Source organism: Ranitomeya imitator, chromosome 2, assembly GCF_032444005.1.
Source record: "Ranitomeya imitator isolate aRanImi1 chromosome 2, aRanImi1.pri, whole genome shotgun sequence".
In the NCBI taxonomy this organism is placed as follows: domain Eukaryota; kingdom Metazoa; phylum Chordata; class Amphibia; order Anura; family Dendrobatidae; genus Ranitomeya; species Ranitomeya imitator.
In genome coordinates this window covers 646,264,000-646,288,081 of record NC_091283.1, presented here as the reverse complement: position 1 = coordinate 646,288,081, position 24,082 = coordinate 646,264,000, and the positions used below count along the sequence as shown (strand labels likewise).

General features: G+C 43.3%; 1 protein-coding gene across 2 annotated transcripts in view; it reads right to left on the bottom strand.

Annotated features, from left to right (window-relative positions):
- LOC138665403 (zinc finger protein 883-like) overlaps positions 1-24,082 on the bottom strand; it is a 51,018-nt gene that overhangs the window by 6,176 nt on the left and 20,760 nt on the right. For both annotated transcript variants that reach the window (XM_069752850.1, XM_069752851.1), the window contains exons 3-7: positions 4,824-4,997; positions 4,622-4,745; positions 4,303-4,442; positions 2,345-2,512; positions 74-194 (exon numbers count right to left, since the gene is read on the bottom strand). In XM_069752850.1, coding sequence (XP_069608951.1) covers positions 74-194; positions 2,345-2,512; positions 4,303-4,442; positions 4,622-4,745; positions 4,824-4,997 — 727 coding nt within the window. The remainder of the gene's footprint in view (positions 1-73; positions 195-2,344; positions 2,513-4,302; positions 4,443-4,621; positions 4,746-4,823; positions 4,998-24,082) is intronic.

Below are 24,082 nucleotides of genomic sequence, written 5' to 3'. Positions count from 1 at the left end.
CAAGCAGTCTAAAAACCAATGCTTTCAAATGGCATCCAAAATACTCATATCTGCTCAGCCTTTGATTACTTACCATAAGACTGAAGTATTTCAGTATTCATCATGATGTCTTTGTACAGATCCTTGTGTTCTTCTATATACTCCCATTCATCCACTGAGAAATGCACAGTTATGTCTTCATACCTAATCAAAGCCTGACAAACAAACAATGACACAGTCATCATCAAGACACATCGTCCCTTGTCAGTAGTGTAGCTACCTGGGGGGCAGATTGTTCTGTTGCTCTCCAGGCTCAGAGAGGCACACCTAGAGGTACCGCCACTCTAAACTGTATCGGCATGCACAGACATGATCTTCATGCACTACTGCTCCATGTACTGTAGACCGCAGGTCAATTTAAGCCTGCGTTCTACAGAATATCAGGGAGATGCACAAACGAGGCGGAGCAGCATGACGACATCACCGTGTTGGTCTGTCCACGCCTTTGTCCTGTCTGCCAGCAGACTCCTCAGGATTCATGGTTAGGAGAGTATAAGATTTTTTTTATTTTGTTTTAATAGTGCTCATGGGGTGACTACTGGGGGCCATCCATACAGTCTGGGGGGACTATTGTGGGCCATCCATACAGTGTGGGGGGACTACTGTGTGCTGTGGGCTCAACATGCTGTGTATTTGGGAGCATCATGCTGTGTATAGGGGAAACTATGGTAACTCTACTAATTGGCCTCCCTCTTACAATACTCTCCCCGCTCCAATCTGTCCTGAATGCGACAGCCAGGATCATATTCCTCACCAACTGTTACACTGATCACCGATGCCTCTACCCTGTGCCAGTCATTACACTCGTTACCCATCCACTCAAGAATCCAGTACAAAACTACTACCCTCATCCACAAAGCACTCCATGGCTCAGCACCACCCTACATCTCCTCTCTGGTCTCAGTCTACCAACCTACCCGTGCCCTCCGCTCCGCTAATGACCTCAGGTTAGCATCCTCAATAATCAGAACCTCCCACTCCCGTCTCCAAGACTTCACATGTGCTGCGCCAATTCTTTGGAATGCACTACCTAGGTTAATACGATTAATCCCCACAGTTTTAAGCGTGCCCTAAAAACTCATTTGTACAGATTGGCCTACCACATCAACACATTAACCTAACTATCCCTGTGTGGCCCTTTAAAAAAAAAAAAGCATAATCAAGTTCCTCGCATTATGTTCTCATACACTTTATGCGGTTATTAGCCCTCTGTGTCTGTACTGCTACATACTTAGGCAGTTAACTGGTTCATGCAGCTTTACATGAACACCCGAGCCTTACACTATGGCTGGTCCGACTAACTAAAGCAATTGTTACCATCCACCTCTCGTGTCTCCCCTTTATCTCAGTCTGTAAGCTTGCGAGCAGGGCCCTCATTCCTCCTGGTATCTATTTTGAACTGTGATTTCTGTTATGCTGTAATGTCTATTGTCTGTACAAGTCTCCTTTATAATTTGTAAAGCGCTGCGGAATATGTTGGCGCTATATAAATAAAATAATAATAATAATAATAATATTATATTATTATTATTATTATTATTATTATTATTATAATAATAATAATAATAATAATAATAATAATATCTATATACAAGAACACTCGGGACGTTATTAAATGTTAAGTGGGCACTTAAGACGCATAATTTTAATAGGGGCACTCAAGGTATTGTGATTGTGAAATGGGCACACAGGGGGCATTACTACTTTCTAGGAGCAAAATGTGGACACTGTTTGCATTGGGCATTAATATTTTGTAAGGCGCAATTTACCAAGTAAAGGGCAAAAATGAGGCATTTCCTTCGTAAGAAGCACAGTGGTGGGCATTATTAAGTGGGGCACTAAGATGATGATGAATAATGAGAGCAGCAGCTCAGCATTGAGGTGACAGCAGGATGAGGAGTTTGTGCAGATTGGGAATAGATGGGGACTATGATGGAAATGTAAGTAATTTACGCAGACAGTGGAAATGCAATGGAGTAGACGAGTCGTTGCTGGAGAAGTCGTGACGTCAGCCTGGAAAGAACATCACTTGTAATCAATGAATAACTTTACTGTAATCCCTTATGTGTTCTGCAGAATTGGTATCTAGCACTATGTCACTATATGATGGCAATATGAGTGTTAATCTTTGCAATCTGCTAAGGTTCCTCTATACCTATGAGCAGGCAGCACCACCGTAGTTGTACACACAGTTACCTGGGTACGCCGACTCATATTTTGCGCCCCCCCCCTGAGCTGAACCCCTAACTACATTTCTGTCTCTTGCGTTACTATATAATATCCCAGTATTCTCAGCAGCGCTCACCTCTCCAGTCAGCAGCTCAATGATCTTGTTGGTGAGGTATAAGATTTCTCCATCATTCTTTTTCTCATGTGTCAGTGATGGACGTGATGATTCCTTGATCAGTCCTGACACGTCGTCTGTAACTTCGGGTGTGGAGACATTGCCATGAGTCCATATAACTATATATTTCTGTACAATGTAATAAGATACTTATTTATAAGCAAAATTAAGTACAAGTGGTTCGTAATAATGCAATAGAATTAAAAAATCTTTGTTGAATCCATTTTATAAACAGGCATACGTGTCTGTGGTGTTTGCTGCTTGCACTAGTGGTACTACAATTGACAAATGCATGAGAAACATGGAATAAGATTTACTTTAACCCCATAATGACTTCCATTACACTGCCTTGTTATTGAGGTACTTCAGAGGAAGACTACAGCTCTGTGCAGGAAATCCCTATGCTTCAGCTCTCCATAGCAGCTGTGGGCATCAGCCACTGATCGGAGACCAAGAAAGAAGTTCTCCGATCATGGGACCTCGTAGGAGTCAAATCTCATAATATTGTACTGGGTCCACTGCAGGAGAAAACCCTTTTCTTATTTCCTCCATGTAAAAATGAGAAATTGATAGGTATGAAAAATTAACACCACCCATTCAGGTCTTTGTATTATTTTTTTTTTTACAATTGTTTTTACAGGAATACTTGTTGGACTTGGTTTTCTGATGCTACAGAGATACACTATTATTTTTGTATGACATCCTATGTCGTGCATTACCATCGGTGTGATCCATAGTAGAAAAAAAAAACAACAAAAAAAAACTAAAACACAAATGATAGAATAATAAAAATCAGTAAATTATTTTTACACCAAAACAATACCAATAAAGTATTCAACCTGTTCTGCAAAAAAACAAACAAGTAACACGGATGGAAATATAAAAATTAGGGCTTGTTTCATAAAACATGTTTTTATTGCGCAAAAAGTACCAAAATCTAAAAATAAAATCTATGCTTATTTAATATCACCATATTCTTACTGATCCGTGGAATGAAGATAAGTTATTTTTTTACTGATACATACACGGCACGACAAAAAAAACTGAGTAATTGTTTTCTTTTTCCAATCGCTCCAACAAGGAAAGAGTTAAAAGCGAACCGGTCATGTTAAAAGACAAAGGATATGGGGTTAATCTGCAGGTCAATAGTGTACTGACATCGTGTAATGGCGGCACTGAGAGCCACACTGCCAGGAGGAAATTAATGTTATTTTACCAGGCAGAATCTGGCTCTCAGTCATAGGGGTGGGTCAGCAGTGCTTTAGTTAACCATGAGGGCATATGGAGTGGCGGTTGTAACCATGCCCTGGCACCGACTGACAGCTGGCTCAGCATTAATGCAATACAGGCCCGCTCTCATTCAGTGCCAGGGGCACGGTAACAGCTGCAGCTCTATGCACAGAGCAGTGACTGAAACCACGCCGATGCCACCCATATGACTGAAAGTCCGAGACTGCAGGGGGGAATAAAGTTCCACTCCTCATGGCAGTCCCTTCAGTCAGTGTATTAACCTGCAGATTAACCCAATATCTGCCGGTAAATAGGTTTTCTTTAAATACAGATCATGTAAAAAAAAAAAAAAAAAAAAGGCAAGAATCACCAAAAAGTTATATGCACCCCCAAAATGCTGCCAGGAAAAATATTTCTCAGCATCCTGAAATGTGATAATGAAAAATTAGTTGCCCCATTCAGTTTCAAAACGTGTTTCTGAGCTCAGTGACTGTCTAGCGCAGCGATGTGTGGTCTGGAAGAATGCGCACATGCTGGGTTTGTCGTTTTGGTTATTTTACAGTTTGGGGCAAACTTTCCTGGAAATGTGTAAGTAGACAACCACTTTAGGCACTAAATATTTGAAGACTGAAATTATTATTCGGTCTTTATTGATTGAACAGGAGGTGAAAATCTTCCACATTCCTCACCTCTTTAGTTAGTAGGTCTATGAGTTCTTTAATGAGATGCAGTATCTTCTCAGCCACATGATTTTTGTCACGATCAGACGTCTTTGAGTCACGTACTTTCTCCAGTGATGGGCTATGTAATATTTTATCAATATTGTCGCCTTAAAGCAAGAAAAGAAAATATCAGCATCTATTGCTGAAGAAAGGTCTCCATGTTTCTCCCAAGTAGCCAAGGGTATACTAGATCGTAAAGCCATTTACATTTGAAGATACATAGAAGTGGCATGTATACGCAGCTTATTGGCTATGCTTTTTGCTAACCCCAAAATAAGGTTCTCACCTATAGATTTAGAAACAATGTTATTCTCTATCAGGATGTCTTTGTAGAGGATCTTGTGTTCTTCTACATAATTCCACTCCTCCCTGGTGAAAAAGACTGTGGTGTCTTCATATCTTATAGGAATCTGACACACACAATGATACAAGTCATTATCTATTCACTTCTAAAAGTTGCCAATCATTTAGGTGCCACCAGCACTCACCTCCCCGGTTAGAAGCTCAATGATCTTTCTTGTGAGATCTAGGATCTTCTCATCATTCTTTGTTTCTCGTATCAATGATGCAGTGGGTTTATCGGCACTTTTCACTCCATTTTGCACTGTGAACCAGCTAGTGCTTCTTAACGAGTCTCCAAAGGTCTTCAAGAGAACATAGCCCTAATACGGAAACAAAGAAAATAGAAATTTTAGGAAAAAAACCCCCACAAATGAAATAAGATGCGCACAGTTCAACGGTTTATGGTATCAGAGTATTACTTTTTATTTTTCGCTTCAAACTGCAGCAAATAAAACGGAAATAGGCAGAACTTTTGACAGATTTATTATCACATGGACAGTTGTCGCTGGAGCTTCAGTAGGTGAATTCTCCAACTGCATGGAATGGAGGACTGGATTGCATTGTGGCCTGTGTATCCTGGTTGGTGACCAATGCTTTTAGCTCAAAAGTCCAATGATTCTGCAGTGTGACAAATGGTTGATATAGAAGGGTTCATGTTTTTTCCGCTCTGCTCTACATTATGTTTAGTAGTAACCAGTCTTACAGTCTCATTCAAGGTTTCGTACTTGGTATAATATTTTCTTATCTCACATGCAATGTTCTCGGGTTCTGGGAAAACTTTGTTATGGGTAGTATACTGCGAAAGGCATGATAAATAAGTGTTAACATGTCTACAGAAGGGGGCAGGGAAATAAACAGAACAGTTTTTCTTAAAACAAGTGTGTCTGTGCGCTGGTTATTTGGAGGGCCTAGCTGTCAATTTGGACCTCACAGGGGTAACAGTAATCTGACTTTAGGTCAGAACAAAAGCAGCTGCAACAGTTTTGGCACCCTAATGTGAGGCCGCGGTAAGCAGCCTATTTGGAAGCTGTATGTGAGAGTTTCCTGAGATATTGAAACATTCAATATTCCAGCTGCAGCAAGGGAAGAAGCTTTTATTCTTACACCTTGTTTTTTCCAATCTCTCAGATTCTCCTTATCTGAGTAAGGCCGGGGTCACACTAGAGATGAATATGGACGTATGAGAGGCGCAAAAACAACACATTGCACACCGACCAATGACTCTCTGGGGCAGCTCCTATCTGCCTTATTTTACAGGCTGAGAAAATCGCAGCATGCTGCATTTGTCAGCGTATTGTGCAAAAAAACCGCCAATGAAAGTCTATGGGGTGAGAAAAATACGGATTACACACGGACCATGAGTGTAACTTGCGAGAAATATGCACCGGTGTTCTATAGAAAAGCCGGTAATTCAGTGCGGTGTACAGTAAAGTCACAGGTTAGAATAGAATAGATAAAATAAATGTCTACACAGAATAGGTATATATTCAGAAAAACTACCATGCTAGAGTCATAGGAGTTTATGCCACCAGGGGCCGAATCACCGCATGTCTACGATTCCATTCATTCCCCAGTTTTTACAGCCAGGGGCAGCTGCATTAGCAGGCTCCTGGTTGTAAAATTATTTAACCATTTCAGATGGATTTACATCGTGGGACATGACTATACGGCGGACATGTATGGGAAATTGTAGCCTTTTTATTTCCACTTTTTTTTCAGATGATAAGGGTCGTCAGTTGGATTGAGAGTACAATAAAAATGTTAAAACCCCATGTGTATTTATTTCATTAAAATACTTTATTCATAATGTGTGTTTTTTTAACCTTTTATTACTATTGGATTAATAATGGATAGGTGTCTTATTGACATCTCTCCATTATTAACCAGGCTTAATGTCACCTATTATCAAGGTGACATTAACCCCTTATTACCCCATATTCCCCCGCTATTCCGGAGTGGGAAGTGAGTGGATAAGTGCCAGAACAGGCGCATTTTACAAATGTGCCTTTTCTGGGGTGGCTGGGAGCAGATGTCTTTAGCCGGGTGGGGATCCAATAACCATGGTCCCTCTCTAGGCTATTAATATCTGCCCTCAGTCACTGGCTTTCCCACTCTGGCTTTCCCATGGGCGGCAGCATACGGATGAGTACATCCTTTATTTGACCATCTTTTTCCTGTTTATGATTTGAGATGTGCTGGTGTATGGCATACCTACATATGATTGTCCTTTTTTTTTTTTTTTTTTTGCATACTACTCTGCCTACACAGTGTATACATCTTTCTCCGAAATACCATACTGTGCATATTATTTGGGTATACCATAGGTGTCATGTGTGGTGTTGAGACTGGAAACAGGTCCATTATTGCTGTATATCGCAACTGTTTAAACTTACTCTGTCTCTAACATTAGACACCTTGTGCACCTGTCTCATATCAGATCAATAGAAGGGTAACTGTTTACAAGACCCTTTCTTGTGGAAACTATTCCACATTAGATCTTTACAGCTCTTTTATTGCACCTTATAAGCATTATTGCACTTTAGATAAGGTTGTGGTGTGGTGGTAGTTTCATTTTGTTAAGATCCTGTAGGGTCATAAGGGAGAGCCGTCCATGAGTGGGGGCGCCATGTCGAATTTAGGGTGCCAACCTCCGCTGTGAGGTAGGGCGAGTAAGGGAAAGATCACGCCCCCACCGTCTAGTCTCTATCCTTTCATTTTTTGTGTTAAGATAGATTAAGGTGTTACTGTCTCCTGACCCGTTTATATGGGTAATTTTTACTTAGTATTTATTAAAAGTTACATTTTAAAAGGTTTTTTTTCAGTCCTTTGGATATAGATAGATAGATAGATAGATAGATAGATAGATAGATAGATAGATAGATAGATAGATAGATAGATAGATAGATAGATATATTTTTTTTCCCATGAATATTTGAGCCCATGGATCCATTCTATGTCCATTTTGCAAGCCGGTGACAAAATCTAGCCGTACAGATGCCTTACGGAGGTGTACATGCGCAATATATGCAGCCACACCTTGCCTACGGATGACATACGGATCACTGTTCAGGGAACATTTCTGCGTATTTGGTCTGTAAAAAACAGACCGTATTTTTATACGTTGTGTGCGACTCCAGCCTAAGGTTGTAAAACGGTTCAAGAATGGACATCACCAGTAAGTTTTGTGATTTTATGTCTGTAATAGAGTTGAATAATAGAGTAATAAGATAATCAGTATTATCTGTCTGTCTACTAACTGGTTGCGTGGTGCAGAGTTGGGGTAATCTCTGTAGGAGCCACTACTGTGGCCATCTCTTGAATTGGCAGTACATTGTGTAGAGCTGTGTTTATGTTTTGGTAAGCGGCTTCAAGCGTTCCAGGAGTGTCTTTGAGCACTACAATCCCCTTAAGTATGTACTAATCCCTAGGTACTGTAGGCAGTATGTTAATGTTTTGCATGTTCATGAGAACCTCTGAATGACGTAAGTGGTGAGTAACTGAGTACAAGGGTCGCGCATATGTCGCGAACATAAAACAGTATAGGTTATCGGCCCAATAAATAAGAACTAGCTTTAGCTCCCGATGAAGACTGTATAGGCGACACTGGTTGGGGGAGCTACCGTATATATGTGTTATCACTTCTTTAGGATTGAAATGAAATCAGATATACCTATAGGAGTAGCTACAGAAATTCACGGCTGCAGCCATGATGTAGCAAAGAAGATGCTACCTGCAGCTGGTTATTCCAATGCTGGGAAACCTCTTTTGTCACTGATATAATACAGGTCCACTATAGTAGTTTTAGTAAAAAAATATTTGAAACAATTAATAATAGTTTTTAACTTATATAGGGTCTACTTATCCCATGGGTAATACACTGTGTGCAAAATTATTAGGCAAGTTGTATTTTAGAGGATTATTTTTATTATTGATCAACAACAATGTTCTCAATCAACCCAAAAGACTCAAATATCAAAGCTTAATATTTTTGGAAGTTGGAGTGGTTTATTTTTTTAGATTTGGCTATCTTAGGGGGATATCTGTTTGTGCAGGTAACTTATTGTGCAGAATTATTAGGCAACTTAATAAAAACCAAATATATTCCCATCTCACTTGTTTATTTTCGCCAGGTAAACCAATATAACCGCACAAAATCTATATACATAATTGTCTAAGGGGTACTTTCGTCTGTCTGTCTTTCTGTCACGGATATTCATTGGTCGTGGCCTCTGTCTATCATGGAAATCAAAGTCGCTGATTGGTCGCCGCAAAACAGCCACGACCAATCAGCGACGGGCACAGTCCGGAAGAAAATGGCCACTCCTTCCTCCCCGCAGTCAGTGCCCGGCGCCCGTTCCCCGCAGTCAGTGCCCGGCGCCCGCTCCCCGCAGTCAGTGTCCCCGGCGCTCCACTCCCCGCAGTCAGTGTCCACGGCGCTCCACTCCCCGCAGTCAGTGTCCCCGGCGCTCCACTCCCCGCAGTCAGTGTCCCCGGCGCTCCACTCCCCGCAGTCAGTGTCCCCGGCGCTCCACTCCCCGCAGTCAGTGTCCCCGGCGCTCCACTCCCCGCAGTCAGTGTCTCCGGCGCTCCACTCCCCGCAGTCAGTGTCCCCGGCGCTCCACTCCCCGCAGTCAGTGTCCCCGGCGCTCCACTCCCCGCAGTCAGTGTCCCCGGCGCTCCACTCCCCGCAGTCAGTGTCCCCGGCGCTCCACTCCACGCAGTCAGTGTCCCCGGCGCTCTACTCCCCGCAGTCAGTGTCCCCGGCGCTCCACTCCCCGCAGTCAGTGTCCCCGGCGCTCCACTCCCCGCAGTCAGTGTCCCCGGCGCTCCACTCCCCGCAGTCAGTGTCCCCGGCGCTCCACTCCCTGCAGTCAGTGTCCCCGGCGCTCCACTCCCTGCAGTCAGTGTCCCCGGCACCCGCTCCATACCGCTAACACAGGGTTAATGCCGGCGGTAACGGACCGCGTTATGCCGCGGGTAACGCATTCCGTTACCGCCGCTATTAACCCTGTGTGTCCCCAACCTTTTACTATTCATGCTGCCTATGTGGCATCAATAGTAAAAGAAAGTAATGTTAAAAATAATTAAAAAAAACAAAAAAACTGCTATATTCACCCTCCGTTGTCCGCTGAGCCGCTGGCGCCTGCCGCCATCTTCCTTTCCCACCGATGCTTTGCGAAATTACCCATAAGACCTAGCGGTCTCGCGAGACCGCTAAGTCATATGGGTAATTTCGCAAAGCATCCTGGGAACGCAAGATGGCGGCAGCCGCGCGCCCATCTGCACAGAGCCGTTGGATCCCAGGAAGCGGAGAGACGGGACGCTGAGGAGCAGCAACGAGAATGGTGAGTATGTTCAACTACAAGGGGCCCTCGGATCGTTAGGGGAGTATGTTTATTTTTTCTTTTTTTAACCTGTGAAATACGTGGCTCGGTAATATAGTACGTCACTGCGTAATATCCTACGTGCCTCTGTACTGTATACTACAAGGCTGGGCAATATACCACGTGGCCGGACAATATACTACGTGGCTGGGCAATATACTACGTGGATGGGCAATATACTACGTGGCTGGGCAATATACTACGTGGACATGCATATTCTAGAATACCCGATACGTTAGAATCGGGCCACCATCTAGTTTAGAAATAAACATTTCTGACATGCAAAAACAAAATCCCCAAAAATTAGTGACCAATATAGCCACCTTTCTTTATGATGACACTCAACAGCCTTCCATCCATAGACTGTCAGTTGCTTGATCTGTTTACGATTAACATTGCGTGCAGCAGCCACCACAGCCTCCCAGACACTGTTCCGAGAGGTGTACTGTTTTCCCTCCCTGTAGATCTCACATTTTATGAGGGACCACAGGTTCTCTATGGGGTTCAGATCAGGTGAAAAAGGGGGCCATATCATTTTTTCATCTTTGAGACCTTTACTGGCCAGCCACGCTGTGGAGTAGTTAGAGGCATGTGATGGAGCATTGTCCTGCATGAAAATCATGTTTTTCTTGAACGATACCGACTTCTTTCTGTACCACTGCTTGAAGAAGTGGTCTTCCAGAAACTGGCAGTAGGTCTGGGAGTTGAGCTTCACTCCATCCTCAACCTGAAAAGGTCCCACAAGTTCATCTTTGATGATACCAGCCCATACCAGTACCCCACCTCCACCTTACTGGCGTCTGAGTTGGAGTGGAGCTCTCTGCCCTTTACTTATCCAGCCTCTGGCCAATACATCTGGCTCATCAAGAGTCACTCATTTCATCAGTCCATAAAACCTTTGAAAAGGCCGTCTTAACATATTTCTTGGCCCAGTCTTGACGTTTTATCTTATGTTTCTTGTTCTAAGGTGGTCGTTTTTCAGCCTTCCTTACCTTGGCCATGTCCCTGAGTATCACACACCTTGTGCTTTTTGTTACTCCAGTAACTTTGCAGCTCTGAAATATGGCAAAACTGGTGGCAAATGGCATCTTGGCAGCTTGATTTTCCTCAATTCATGGGCAGTTATTTTGTGCCTTTTTTGCCCAACACGCTTCTTGTGACCCTGTTGGCTATTTGCCATGAAACGCATGATTGTTCAGTGATCAAGCTTCAAAAGTTTGGCAATTTCAAGACTGCTGCATCCCTCTGCTAGACATCTCACAATTTTGGACTTGTTAGAGCCGGTCAAATCTCTCTTCTGACCCATTTTGCCAAAGGAAAGGAAGTTGCCTAATTAAGCACACCTTATATAGGATTTTGATGTCATTAGACAACACCCTCCTCATTACAGAGATGCACATCACCTGATTTACTTAATTAGTAGTTGGCTCTCAAGCCTGAACAGCTTGGAGTAGGACAACATGTATAAAAAGTATCATGTGATCAAACTACAACTTGCCTAATAATTCCGCACAGTGTATGTCGGCTTGAAATTTACAAACACTAAGGGCGTATGCTAAGGGTTGTTCACACTTTGGTTTATCATAAATAAGAACTAAACACACATAACGGACATAACATTAAGGTGCTCAAATACCTGTTTGGGAATTTCTCAGTGGTTAAGCCAGGGCCCATATACCAAAATCAGCAATAAATCCTCATTACACAGCACATGCAAGTGTTTAATGGGAATAATATTCACTGTTCCCATGTAATATAATACTTTATACAGTGAATGAAATAATTTGATCTCTTGCTGATTTTGTACATTTGCCCACTAACAAAGATATGAAAAGTCTAATTTTAAAGGGTATGTTAATTTTAACATTGAGACAGAATATCAAAAATAAAATCCAGAAAATCACGTTGTATAAATTATGTAAATTTATTTGCATCTTGCAGTAAGAAATAAGTATTTGATCCCTCTGGTAAACAAGACTTAAAATACGTGGTTGCAAAACCCTTGTTGGCAAGCACAGCAGTCAGATGTTTTTTGCAGTTTATGATGAGGTTTGCGCACATGTCAGGAGGAATTGTGGTCCACTCCTCTTTGCAGATTATCTCTAAATCATTAAGATTTCGAGGCTGCCGCTTGGCACCCTTTCCTTACCCGCTGGCTGCAATCTTGCCTTGTGCAGGCATGTACTACGGAGGACAGAGAATGAACTTCAATCCAATATTGCAGCCAGCATGTAGCCAGAGGGTAAGGAAAGGGTGAATCAAAAACCCCAAAACCCCGCCTCCATGGCTGAAGATTGTTCCCTCCAAATTCAGGTGACAGTGTCCCTTTAAGGTCTGGAGACTGGCTAGGCCACTCCATGACCTTAATGTGCTTCTTTTTGAGCCACTCCTTTGTTGCCTTGGATGTTCTTTGGGTCAAAGGCAGTATTTCTCTTCCTCCCAACACGGCGATTTTATTTAATGCCAGAGACCTTAATTTTTGTCTCATATAACCACAGCACATTGGCAAACTTCAGACGGGCCTGCACATGGGCCTTCTTGAGCAGGGAGACCTTGCGAGCACTGTAGGATTTTAAACCTTTATGGCATAACGTGTCTCCAATGGTTTTCTTGGGGTCTCCAATGGTTTTCTTCCCTCCGGGTAGTTTAAGGCTGATCTCTCACCTTCCTCATGATCAATGATACCCCACAAGGTGAGATTTTGCATTGTGCCCCTGATTGATGTCGATTCACATTTTGTATTTTTTCCATTTTACTACTATTGCACCAACAGTTGTCTCCTTCTCATGCAGCGTCTTACTTATGGTTTTGTAGCCTATTCCAGCTTTGTGCAGGTCTATGATCTTGTCCCTGACATAGCTTACAAAGCTCTTTGGGCTTGCCCATGTTGTAGAGGTTAGAGTCTGACTTATTGAGTCTGTGGACGGAGTCTTTTATAAAAGGTGACTACGTAAGACAGCTGTCTTTAATGCAGGTAACGAGTTGATTAGGTGCGTCTAACTTGTCTCTAGGAGCCACAACTCTTAATGGTTGGTAGGGGATCAAATACGTATTTCTCACTGCAAAATGCAACTAAATTTATATAATTTATACAATGTGATTTTCTGGATTTTATTTTTGATATTCTGTCTCTCAATGTTAAAATTAACCTACCCTTAAAATTATAGACCGTTCATGTCTTTGTCAGTAGGCAATCTTACAAAATCAGCAAGGGATCAAATAATTATTTCCTTCACTGAATGTGCATATAGAAAGGAAAAGGAGCAATCTCAACAAATTTCTGTAGACATTCACCAGGAGGGGGTGTCGTAATGAATGCACCCTCAGTCAAAGTATTAAGGAGTCCTGGTACTATACCGTTAAGTCCCTAATCAAACACTGACCCTGGTGTTGTGATAGGCAATTCAGTATCACAATGGACGTGGGAACTCTGCAGACCGCAATCCCTAATCCTCTCCAAACAACACTAGAGGCAGCCGTGGATTGCGCCTAACTCTGCCTATGCAACTCGGCACAGCCTGAGAAACTAACTAGCCTGAAGATAGAAAATAAGCCTACCTTGCCTCAGAGAAATACCCCAAAGGAAAAGGCAGCCCCCCACATATAATGACTGTGAGTTAAGATGAAAAGACAAACGTAGGGATGAAATAGATTCAGCAAAGTGAGGCCCGACTTTCTTAACAGAGCGAGGATAGGAAAGATAACTTTGCGGTCTACACAAAACCCTAAAGAAAACCACGCAAAGGGGGCAAAAAGACCCTCCGTACCGAACTAACGGCACGGAGGTACACCCTTTGCGTCCCAGAGCTTCCAGCAAAACAATTAGACAAGCTGGACAGAAAAAATAGCAAACAAATAGCAAAGAAGAACTTAGCTATGCAGAGCAGCAGGCCACAGGAATGATCCAGGGAAAAACAAGTCCAACACTGGAACATTGACAGGAAGCATGGATCAAAGCATTAGGTGGAGTTAAGTAGAGAAGCACCTAACGACCTTACCAGATCACCTGAGGGAGGAAACTCAGAAGCCGCAGTACCACTTTCCTCCACAAACGGAAGCTCCCAGAGAGAATCAGCCGAAGTACCACTTGTGACCACAGGAGGGAGCTCTGCCACAGAATTCACAACACCCTGGTACCCCAGACTCCTACCCTTACAACGGCAGTCCACAGCTGACCCTTATTGTTAGTCGGCCCTGGACTGTACCTGCATGTTTCCCAATGCGTTTCTTGAAGTGATTCATCAGGGAATATGAAACAATATCATCAGGAAAATTAGAGCAAAACACCATTCAGAAGAGATTTAACAGGCAGTGGCACCAGACTAATGGGCCTCTACCTATCAATTATAGAACCTGAGGACTTGCCCATCCATTTCAATTATGCATGTCATGCTCGTCAGATTGGAGGATTCCAGTTTCCTGGAAAGCATGCCAAAAAGTAAAATCAAAAGAACATTCCACCAATCATTGGCATCCAGTGAGGTACGCCCCTCATGATTCTGGGTACTAAGCTGCATGTCATATCCGAGGTTCCAGAGCGCCAGCCGCGTCCCATACCCCGATACCCTATGAACGACACCCACGTGGAAACATAAACCTTGACTATGGACGCCTATATTTTTCAGGTCCTAAGCTCACACTCTACAAGGCACCCCTCAGCGTAGCCAGAGTATATAGTGAATCTATTCTTTAAGACATAGATGCCCACATATCACACAGACAATTGGTGGAAATGCTCCAAAATGGAAGCAGCAATCAAAAACGGGTTCCAAAATCCCTTCAGGATTCAGTTTAAAATAATAGATGGCACCTGCAAACAGAGAAATTATATAAGAACATAAAAGGTATATATGGCAGTATGGTTCCTTTCAAATAGAGTAAAAGTAATAGCAATTAACAGATTAACAGCAAGAGACATTCTGGTTATCCTTAATATCAGTTTGCTTTAGGCCGGAGTCACACTACAGCGAGATATGGCCGAGTCTCGCAGGTTAAAACCAAGCTCTGGCACCGGTACTCCGGAGCGGAGCATGCAGCTCCATGTATTATTGTGCGGCCGCACGCTCCGCTCCGGAGTGCTGGTGCCAGAGCTTGGTTTTAACCTGCGAGATTCGGCTGTATCTCGCTGTGTGTGATCCCGGCCTTAGGAGGATTATCAAAAGTGGGTTACCAGGGAAGATATGAAGGGGTTGACCAAAAGACAGCATCATAATATTATATAAAACAACCAAATGTTAAATTGTGCATTCAAGCCATGTGGAGACACTGTTGAGGTGAAAGATCCACCTCGCCTCCTTTTATAGGATCAGTCGATCCCTGTTTCACTGCTGCTTTATCACCTGCATGAACTTCATTTTCATGTCTGGAGATTTGGGTCTCTGTGACGTTCTATATCACCCAAGTGCTTCCCAATCCTTCGTCTGAGTTCCCGTTTCATCTTCCCTATGCATACTAATCAATAGGGGCAAGTTCCTTTACAAACCACACCACATGTGCGGCAATTAATGAAGTCCCTTTTAGTGAACTCACTACCCAAGTTAGTCCCGCAAAATGTTTTTCCACTGTAAATAGAGGGGCAGACCATGCAATTCCCACAGGGTTTACACCCATTTATGGGAGATTTTAACCACATTTCTGTTTTTGGGGGAGAAAAGTGGCTGTGCACCAAACGATCCTGCAGGGAATGAGGGAAAGTTTCCTTTTTGTATGCGATATGAAGGTACCCACCCAGGAACAAAACTAATATCCCTATCCATTTCCAAAATCGGCCAACATTTGTTAAGCCCATTCAAATCAATAGCACTGACCAGAGACATAAGAGAATATTTTCAAGCAGGGGCTCTAGTATAAAAGAGCTCCACCGTAATAAGGCCATGTTCACAGGTGGCGTTTTTGCTTTTTATTTTCCCTGCAACAAAACCTACTCTCTTGCCAATATATAAGCGTCAAAAACGCAAGTTTTGGTGCGTTTTTTACTCCTCTTTATATTGCTGCGTTTATGTCAAGCTACATTTGTCTCTTGTGCAGCGATCTGTCACTATAACATTGTTATAAAGTAAAAAAAAAATATTCACATGTGTAAAAAAATTTCCTAAATAAATAAATATATATATATATATATATATATATATATATATATATATATATATATATATATATATATATATATATATATATATATTGTTCCCATAAATACATTTCTTTATCTAAATAATAAAAATTAAAAAAGTACACACATTTAGTATCGCCGCGTCCGTAACGACCCCACCTATAAAACGGTCCCGCTAGTTAACCCCTTCAGTGAGCGCAGTAAAAAAACAAACAAAAAATACACGAGGCAAAAAACAACGCTCTATTATCATACCGCTGAACAAAAAGTGGAATACCACGCGATCAAAAATACAGATATGAATGACCATGGTACCGCTGAAAACGTCATCTTGTCCCGCAAAAAACGAGCCGCAATACAGCATCATCAGCAAAAAAATAAAAAAGTTAGTCCTCAGAATAAAGCGATAATAGTTTTTATTGTATAAAAGTGCCAAAACATAAAAAAATTATATAAATGAGATATCGCTGTAATCGTACTGACCCGAAGAATAAAACTGCCTTATCAATTTTACCAAACGTGGAACGGTATAAACGCCTCCCCCAAAAGAAATTCATGAATAGCTGGTTTTTGGTCATTCTCACATGACTCTGTGGACCAAAATATGGAAAAATTATAGCTCTCAAAATGTGGAGACGCAAAAACTATTTTTTGCAATAAAAAGCGTCTTTTAGTCTGTGACGGCTGCCAATCATAAACATCCGCTAATAAAACGCTATAAAAGTAAATCAAACCCCCTTCATCACCCCCTTAGTTAGGGAAAAATAATAAAATTAAAAAAAAAAAATGTATTTATTCCATTTTCCCATTAGGGTTAGTGCTAGGGTTTCAGTTAGAATTGGGGGTTTCCACTGTTTAGGCACATCAGGGCTCTCCAAACGCAACATGGCATCCCATCTTAATTCCAGCCAATTCTGCGTTGAAAAAGTAAAACGGCGCTCCTTCCCTTCCGGGCTCTCCCGTGCGCCCAAACAGGGGTTTACCCCAACATATGGGGTATAAGCGAATTCAGGACAAATTGGACAACAACTTTTGAGGTCCAATTTCTCCTGTTACCCTTGGAAAAATACAAAACTGGGGGCTAAAAAATTTTGTGTGGGGAAAAAAATAATTTTTATTTTCACGGCTCTGCGTTATAGACTGTAGTGAAACACTTGGGGGTTCAAAGCTCTCACCACACATCTAGATAAGTTCCTTAGTGGGTCTGCTTTCCAAAATTGTGTCCCTTTTGGGGTTTTTTAATGTTTAGGCACATCAGTGGCTCTCCAAACGCAACATGGCGTCCCATCTCAATTCCTGTCAATTTTGCATTGAAAAGTCAAACGGCGCTCCTTCGCTTCCGAGCTCTGGCATGCGCCCAAACAGTGGTTTACCCCCACATATGGGGTACTGGCGTACACAGGACAAATTGTACAACAACTTTTGGGGTCCATTTTCTCCTGTTACCCTTGGTAAAGTAAGTCAAACTGGAGCTGAAGTAAATTTTCTGTGAAAAAAATCAAATGTTCATTTTTATTTAAACATTCCAAAAATTCCTGTGAAACACCTGAAGGGTTAATAAACTTCTTGAATGTGGTTCTGAGCACCTTGAGGGGTTGCAGTGTTTAGAATGGTGTCAATTTTGGGTATTTTCTATCATATGGTCCCCTCAAAATGACTTCAAATGTGATGTGGTCCCTAAAAAAATAAAAATGGTGTTGTAAAAATGAGAAATTGCTGGTCAACTTTTAACCCTTATAACTCACTAACAAAAAAAAAAATTTGGTTTCAAAATTGTGCTGATGTAAAATAGACATGTGGGAAATATTATTAAGTATTTTGTGTGACATATCTGTGATTTAAGGGCATACAAATTCAAAGTTGGAAATTTGTCGACAATTTAGAAAATTTCGCAATTTTCCATTTTTTTCACAAATAAACGCAAGTCTTATTGAAGAAATTTTACCACTATCATGAAGTACAATATGTCACGAGAAAACAGAATCATCAAGATCCGTTGGAGTGTTCCAGAGTTATAACCGCATAAAGGGACAGTGGTCAGAATTGTACAAATTGCCCGGTCATTAACGTGCAAACCACCCTTGGGGCTTAAGGGGTTAATAGAGTACCTGTTACCAGTCCAGGTTGGCATAATCAAGGTGAAAGCACACACAAAAGGTGATTCCCTGGAGGTAGAGGGCAACAGAAGGGCGGACGAGACTGCAAAAGTAAAGGCGAGGAGTAGGGTTGAGCGAAACGGATCGTTCATTTTTAAAAGTCGCCGACTTTTGGCAAAGTTGGGTTTCATGAAACCCGACCCGATCCCTGTGTGGGGTCGGCCATGCGGTACTCGACTTTCGCGCCAAAGTCGCGTGTCGTATGACGCGCTTGGTGCCATTTTTTCAGCCAATGAAGGAGCGTGGGCAGAGTGATGACATAGGTCTTAGGGGCGTGGACGCCTATCGTCATCTTGTCGCTTGTGTGCTGTAGCGATTTGCAATGTGTAACACCAGCTTTTCTGTTCAGGGAGAGGGAGGGAGAGAGGGAGAGAGGGAGAAAAAAAAATTCCCATTGACTTTGCATTGGGTTTCGTGTTTCGGTCGATCCCCGACTTTTCGCCATAATCGGCCGATTTCACTCGACTCGACTTTTGAGATAGTTAGGTTTCGCGAAACCCGACTCGACCCTAAAAAAGTAGAAGTCGCTCAACCCTAGCGAGGAGACCTAGGGAACAGAGGATGGTGGCGGGGAGTCAGCCTATTCCAGCCACACAGCCTAGATGTCCTGAAATCCCTCCAGCTGCCCAAACAGAGAAGGAACACTGGGGAAAAATGGGAGTTGAGCTGAACTCAGATGGAGTATGGAAAAATAATAAGTTGTATTTACCAAGGTCCCTGTTCCCAATGATGGCACAGCACATGGGTCCCACTCTCGCCTCAAAAGGTCACGTGTACCATGGTAAATGCCTTCTAGTTTTAGTTACCGTATATACTTGAGTATATGCCGACTCGAGTATAAGCTGACCCCCCTAATTTTGCCACAAAAAACTGGGAAAACTTAATGACTCAAGTATAAGCCTAGGGTGGGAAATGCAGCGGCTACCGGTAAATGTCAAAAGTAAAAATAGATACCAATAAAAGTAAAATTAATTGAGACATCAGTAGGTTAAGTGTTTTTGAATATCCATATTGAATCAGGAGCCCCATATAATGCTCCAAAAAGTTTATGATGGCCCCATAAGATGCTCCATATTAAAATATGCCCCATATAATCCTGCATAAAGGGTAATAAGGGCCCCATAAGATGCTCCATAGACACATTTGCCCAATATAATTCTGCACAAGTGTTGATTATGGCCCCATAAGATGCTCCATAAAGATATTTGCCCCATATAGTGCTGCACAAACGTTGATTATGGCCCCATACAGATACTTGCCCAATATAGTGCTGCACAAACGTTATGGCCCCATAAGATGCTCCATACAGACACTTGCCCCATTTGTTTTTGCTGCGAAAAAAAAAAAACAAACAAACAAAAAAAACACACACTCACCTCTCCGTCGCTCAGGCCCCCGACACTTTCAATATTCACCTGACTTCGTTCCGGTGCCACTCCATCTCCAGCGTCTTCTGCACTGACGTTCAGGCAGAGGGCGCGCACTATCCATGTCACCGCGCCCTCTGACCTGAGCGTCACTGCAGAAGACGCTGAAGACGGAGCGGCGCTGGAACGAGGTCGGAGCAGGTGAATATCGCGCAGTGCTGCGCTCCCCTCCCCGTTATACTCACCTGCTCCTGGCGCTGTGCAGTCCCTGTACTGAGCGGTCACCGTTGCCGCTCATTACAGTAATTAATATGCGGCTCCAACCCTATGGGAGGTGGAGCCGCATATTCATTACCGTAATTAGCGGTACCATGTGACCGCTCAGTACAGGAAGAAGCAGGGGCTCCGGGCAGCCAGGAACCTGCAGGGACCGCGCCAGGAGCAGGTGAGTATAATTAGACAGCCCCGGCTCCCCCTCCCCTGCCGACACCTGGGTCCCAAAATGGGCTGAAACTCTCAGCTTATACTCGAATACGGTACTTAGCCTTCAAACATGTACAATCCTGCCCTATTTGTGCCCAACACATCCCAGGTAAAACAGTAAAAGTCCGTAAGAAAGCAACACCAAGGACGTTCTACCCGTTTCAGAGACTGCAGACTGAATACATACAGCTACCCTAGGTAGGAGTGTGTGAATGTGTCCATTTATTTTCTGGATGGCCAGAAGCCTATATGGTAAAAAGTGCCAACACTAGAGCGACTGCAGAAACACTAATGAAGGAATTAGGCCGGGTTCACATTAGCGTTTGTGAGCAGCGTATGATCTGCATCCGCATGAGTCCTGCGTACATATCTCTAACACTGTGTATGCAGGGACATGCGTTTGCGTCGTTTTCGCTGTGTGCGGCGGTGTCCAGCAAACGCAGCATGTTGCATTTTTTGAGGCAACAAATATTGCATAATCATCCGCATGCCGATGATTGCAGATGAGTGCGCAAATAAATCCATTACTGTATATGGGAACTTTTTTTTTTGCATCATGCGTAAGCATACGTTTGCATATGCAGATGATACACTGTGCACAGAAATGCTAATGTGAACCTAGCCTTAGTCTGCAGATATGGTGTCCAGAAACCATAGAAAATGATAGGGGTGCACACTCCACTGGAGAAATTCACTTTTGTATTCTCCTAGAAGGGAGTATTCTTGGTTTGTGGACTTCGTGCTTACGAGTGAGTCGAGATGCAAAAGGGGTTTGCACACTTGCCAGACTAACACCAGCCACTTTCATAGTTCCTCATAGTAGAGTAGATATAGCAGCAGTCCCAATTGACACCTTGCACAAAACAGGCGCAGAAAATATACCCTGGCCAAATGGTAAGGCTGCTTTCACACATCAGGTTTTCGCCATCAGGCAAATTCTGAAAAAGACGGATCCGGCAAAAGTTGCCGCCAGTTCTGTTTTTTCCTCAGAATTGTATTAGCGATAGACGGCCTCACGTGTCATTCGTTTTTTGCCGGATCTGTTGAAAATTGATTTTTTTGGGCGGCCAGAAAAAAGGACATAGTAACTTTTTTTTTTTAGCGTCTGTCGAAAAAACAGACAGCGACGGATCCGTCGCTGTCCATCGTTTGCTACAATGGAACCCTATGGTGCCGGATCCGTTTTTTTTTTTTTTTTTTTTTGAAACTGAGCATGCTCCAATTTTTGGGGGATCCAATTAGCTGAATCAGCTAGTTGGATCAGTCGAAAAAAACCCAGATCCGTTGCATCAGTTTTTCACAATCTGCAATGGATCCGTTTTTTTCAACATTCGACAGATTGTGCCTGACAGCAAAAAACTGATGTGTGAAAGCAGCCTAAGGCCTCTTTCACACTTCAGTTATTTGGCGTCAGTCTAAAACCGCCATTTTCCTCAAATAACGGATCCGTCATTTTTTTTGACGGATCCGTTATTTTCCCATAGACTTGCATTAGTGACGGATTGTGACGGATGGTCGTCCGTTCCATCCGCCATGCGACGGATCCGTCGACATTTGGCGGACGTTTTCTGAAAATAGACGGACATTGGAACGTTTTTTGTCAACGCCGAAATGGCGGATCGCGACGGATCCGTCGCGTCCGCCATTCCATAGAATGGGCGCCTATGGGCGACGGATCCGCCGCAACCGTTTTTTCGGCGGATCCGTCGCCCCTATCCGTTTTTTCAATTGCGCATGCTCCAAAAAGTAGATACTTCTCCCAGACAACCCCCAAGTAACGGATCCGTCAAAAAAACGGATCCGTTAGAACCGTTTTCGCAACAATTGTGACGGATCCGTCAATCCGTAACTATGTCGGTAGTGACTGACGCCAAAAGACTGAAGTGTGAAAGAGGCCTAAGCCTTATGTAGTAGTAGAAATAGGGAAAGTATTCAGTGCTATTTTTCATATACCCCTTCATAATACAAATGTTAGTAGAGGCCACTGACTACCTGGATGATCACATTTTTCAGGATCTTGAGGTTCTCAATACCACTAATGTGATACAGAGAATTAATTGAAGCCTCTAACCAGCATACTGTAGTGTTAGACTGACAGCAAAAGAGGGGGAATGTGTAAAATAACTGATCCTGCCCATTGCCATTATATTGACCCTGCAGGCAATCTCCAGGTCAGAGCAGCCATACGGTACCTAAAATAAGTGAACTTAGGGATAAATGGTTACAAGTACACGGCGAAGACAGGATACAGATTCCCAGCATGCAGCAGGATTAGGATTCCCTGGACAATCACATTAACATAACAAACAATATGAAAGTGGTCATATTAAAAGACAACTTTAAAATCACAAATACACTGAAGGGTTTGAAAATACAAACTTATTATAGTCTTTAGGGCCTGTGATTCAGGGGCAGCCCGATGCCACTGCCGGCCCCGGGTCTCCCACTGCAGAGTACTTTCAACTGTTTTGGGGTCATGGATTCCGATACAGTTCAAAACAATGATGGAAGAGGGAGCCGTCCGCTGACGCTCTCTCCCATCATTCCCCCTCTGCGTCTGAGCTCTCTGACGTCTCAATCCAGAGGGTGCAAAGACATAACTACAGCGCATCCTCTGTACCGTGCAGTGCAGAGGGTCAGAGAACCGGAGACTGCAGAGACCGAAGCAGTGGGGGAACGGGGAGAGTACTTGTTTATTTACCGTATATACTCGAGTATAAGCTGAGATTTTCAGCCCATTTTTTTAGGCTGAAAGTGCCCCTCTCAGCTTACACTCGAGTCATTGTCCCAGGGGGTCGGCGGAGCGGCAGGAGTGTCGGCTGTCACATCATACTCACCCCCACCTGACGCGTCTGCAGGTCCCTGCTTTTCAGATGGTCTCTGGTGCCTGCAGCTCTTATGTTCAGCGGTCACATGGTACCACTCATTAAAGTAATGAATATGGACGCGACTCCACTCCCATAGGCGTGGAGCCCATATTCATTACTTTAATGAGCGGTACCATGTGACCGCTGAACACAGGAACAAGCTGCCGGCGCCAGAGACCATCGGAGAAGCAGGGACTTGGAGGGACCGCGCCCTGAGGGGGTGAGTATGACAGGGGAGGGTGAGCCATGCGGTATTCACCTGTCCTCGTTCCACCTCCGGGCTCCGTCTTCCACATCCTCTGGCTGTAACGTTCCGGTCAGAGGGCGCAATGACGTGTTTAGTGTGCGCCCTCTGCCTGAACAGTCACTGCAGAGAGATGGAAGACACAGTGGCGGTGGAACGGGGACAGGTGAATATTGCAAGTGCCGGGGGCCTGAGCCAGCGGCGACTCCGGCACCTGACCCCCATAGCACTCCGGTGCCCCTGCCTGCTCAGGACACCGGCACTCGGAGCCCAGTGACGAGAGGAGAGTATGTCTTTCTTTTTATATCGCAGCAGCATATGGGGCATATTATGCTATGGAGCATCTTATGGAGCCCATCAACCTTTATGGAGCATTATATGGGGCATATTATTCTATGAAGCATCTTATGGGGCCATCATTAACCTTTGTGCAGCATTATATAGGGCATATTTTTGTATGGCGCATCTTATGGGGCCCATCATGAACTGTAAGGAGCATTATATGGGGCTCCTGATTCAATATGGGTATTCAAAAACACTTAACCTACTGATGTCTCAATCAATTTTACTTTTATTGGTATCTATTTAAAGTTTTGAAATTTACCAGTAGCTGCTGCATTTCCCACCCTAAGCTTATACTCGAGTCAATAAGTTTTCCCAATTTTGTCTGGCAAAATTAGGAGGTCTCGGCTTATACTCGAGTATATATGGTATTTTTAATGTATGGAGGACTATGTGGCGCCCATAATACAGTATGGAAGACTATGCGGCGCCCATAATACGGTATGGAGGACT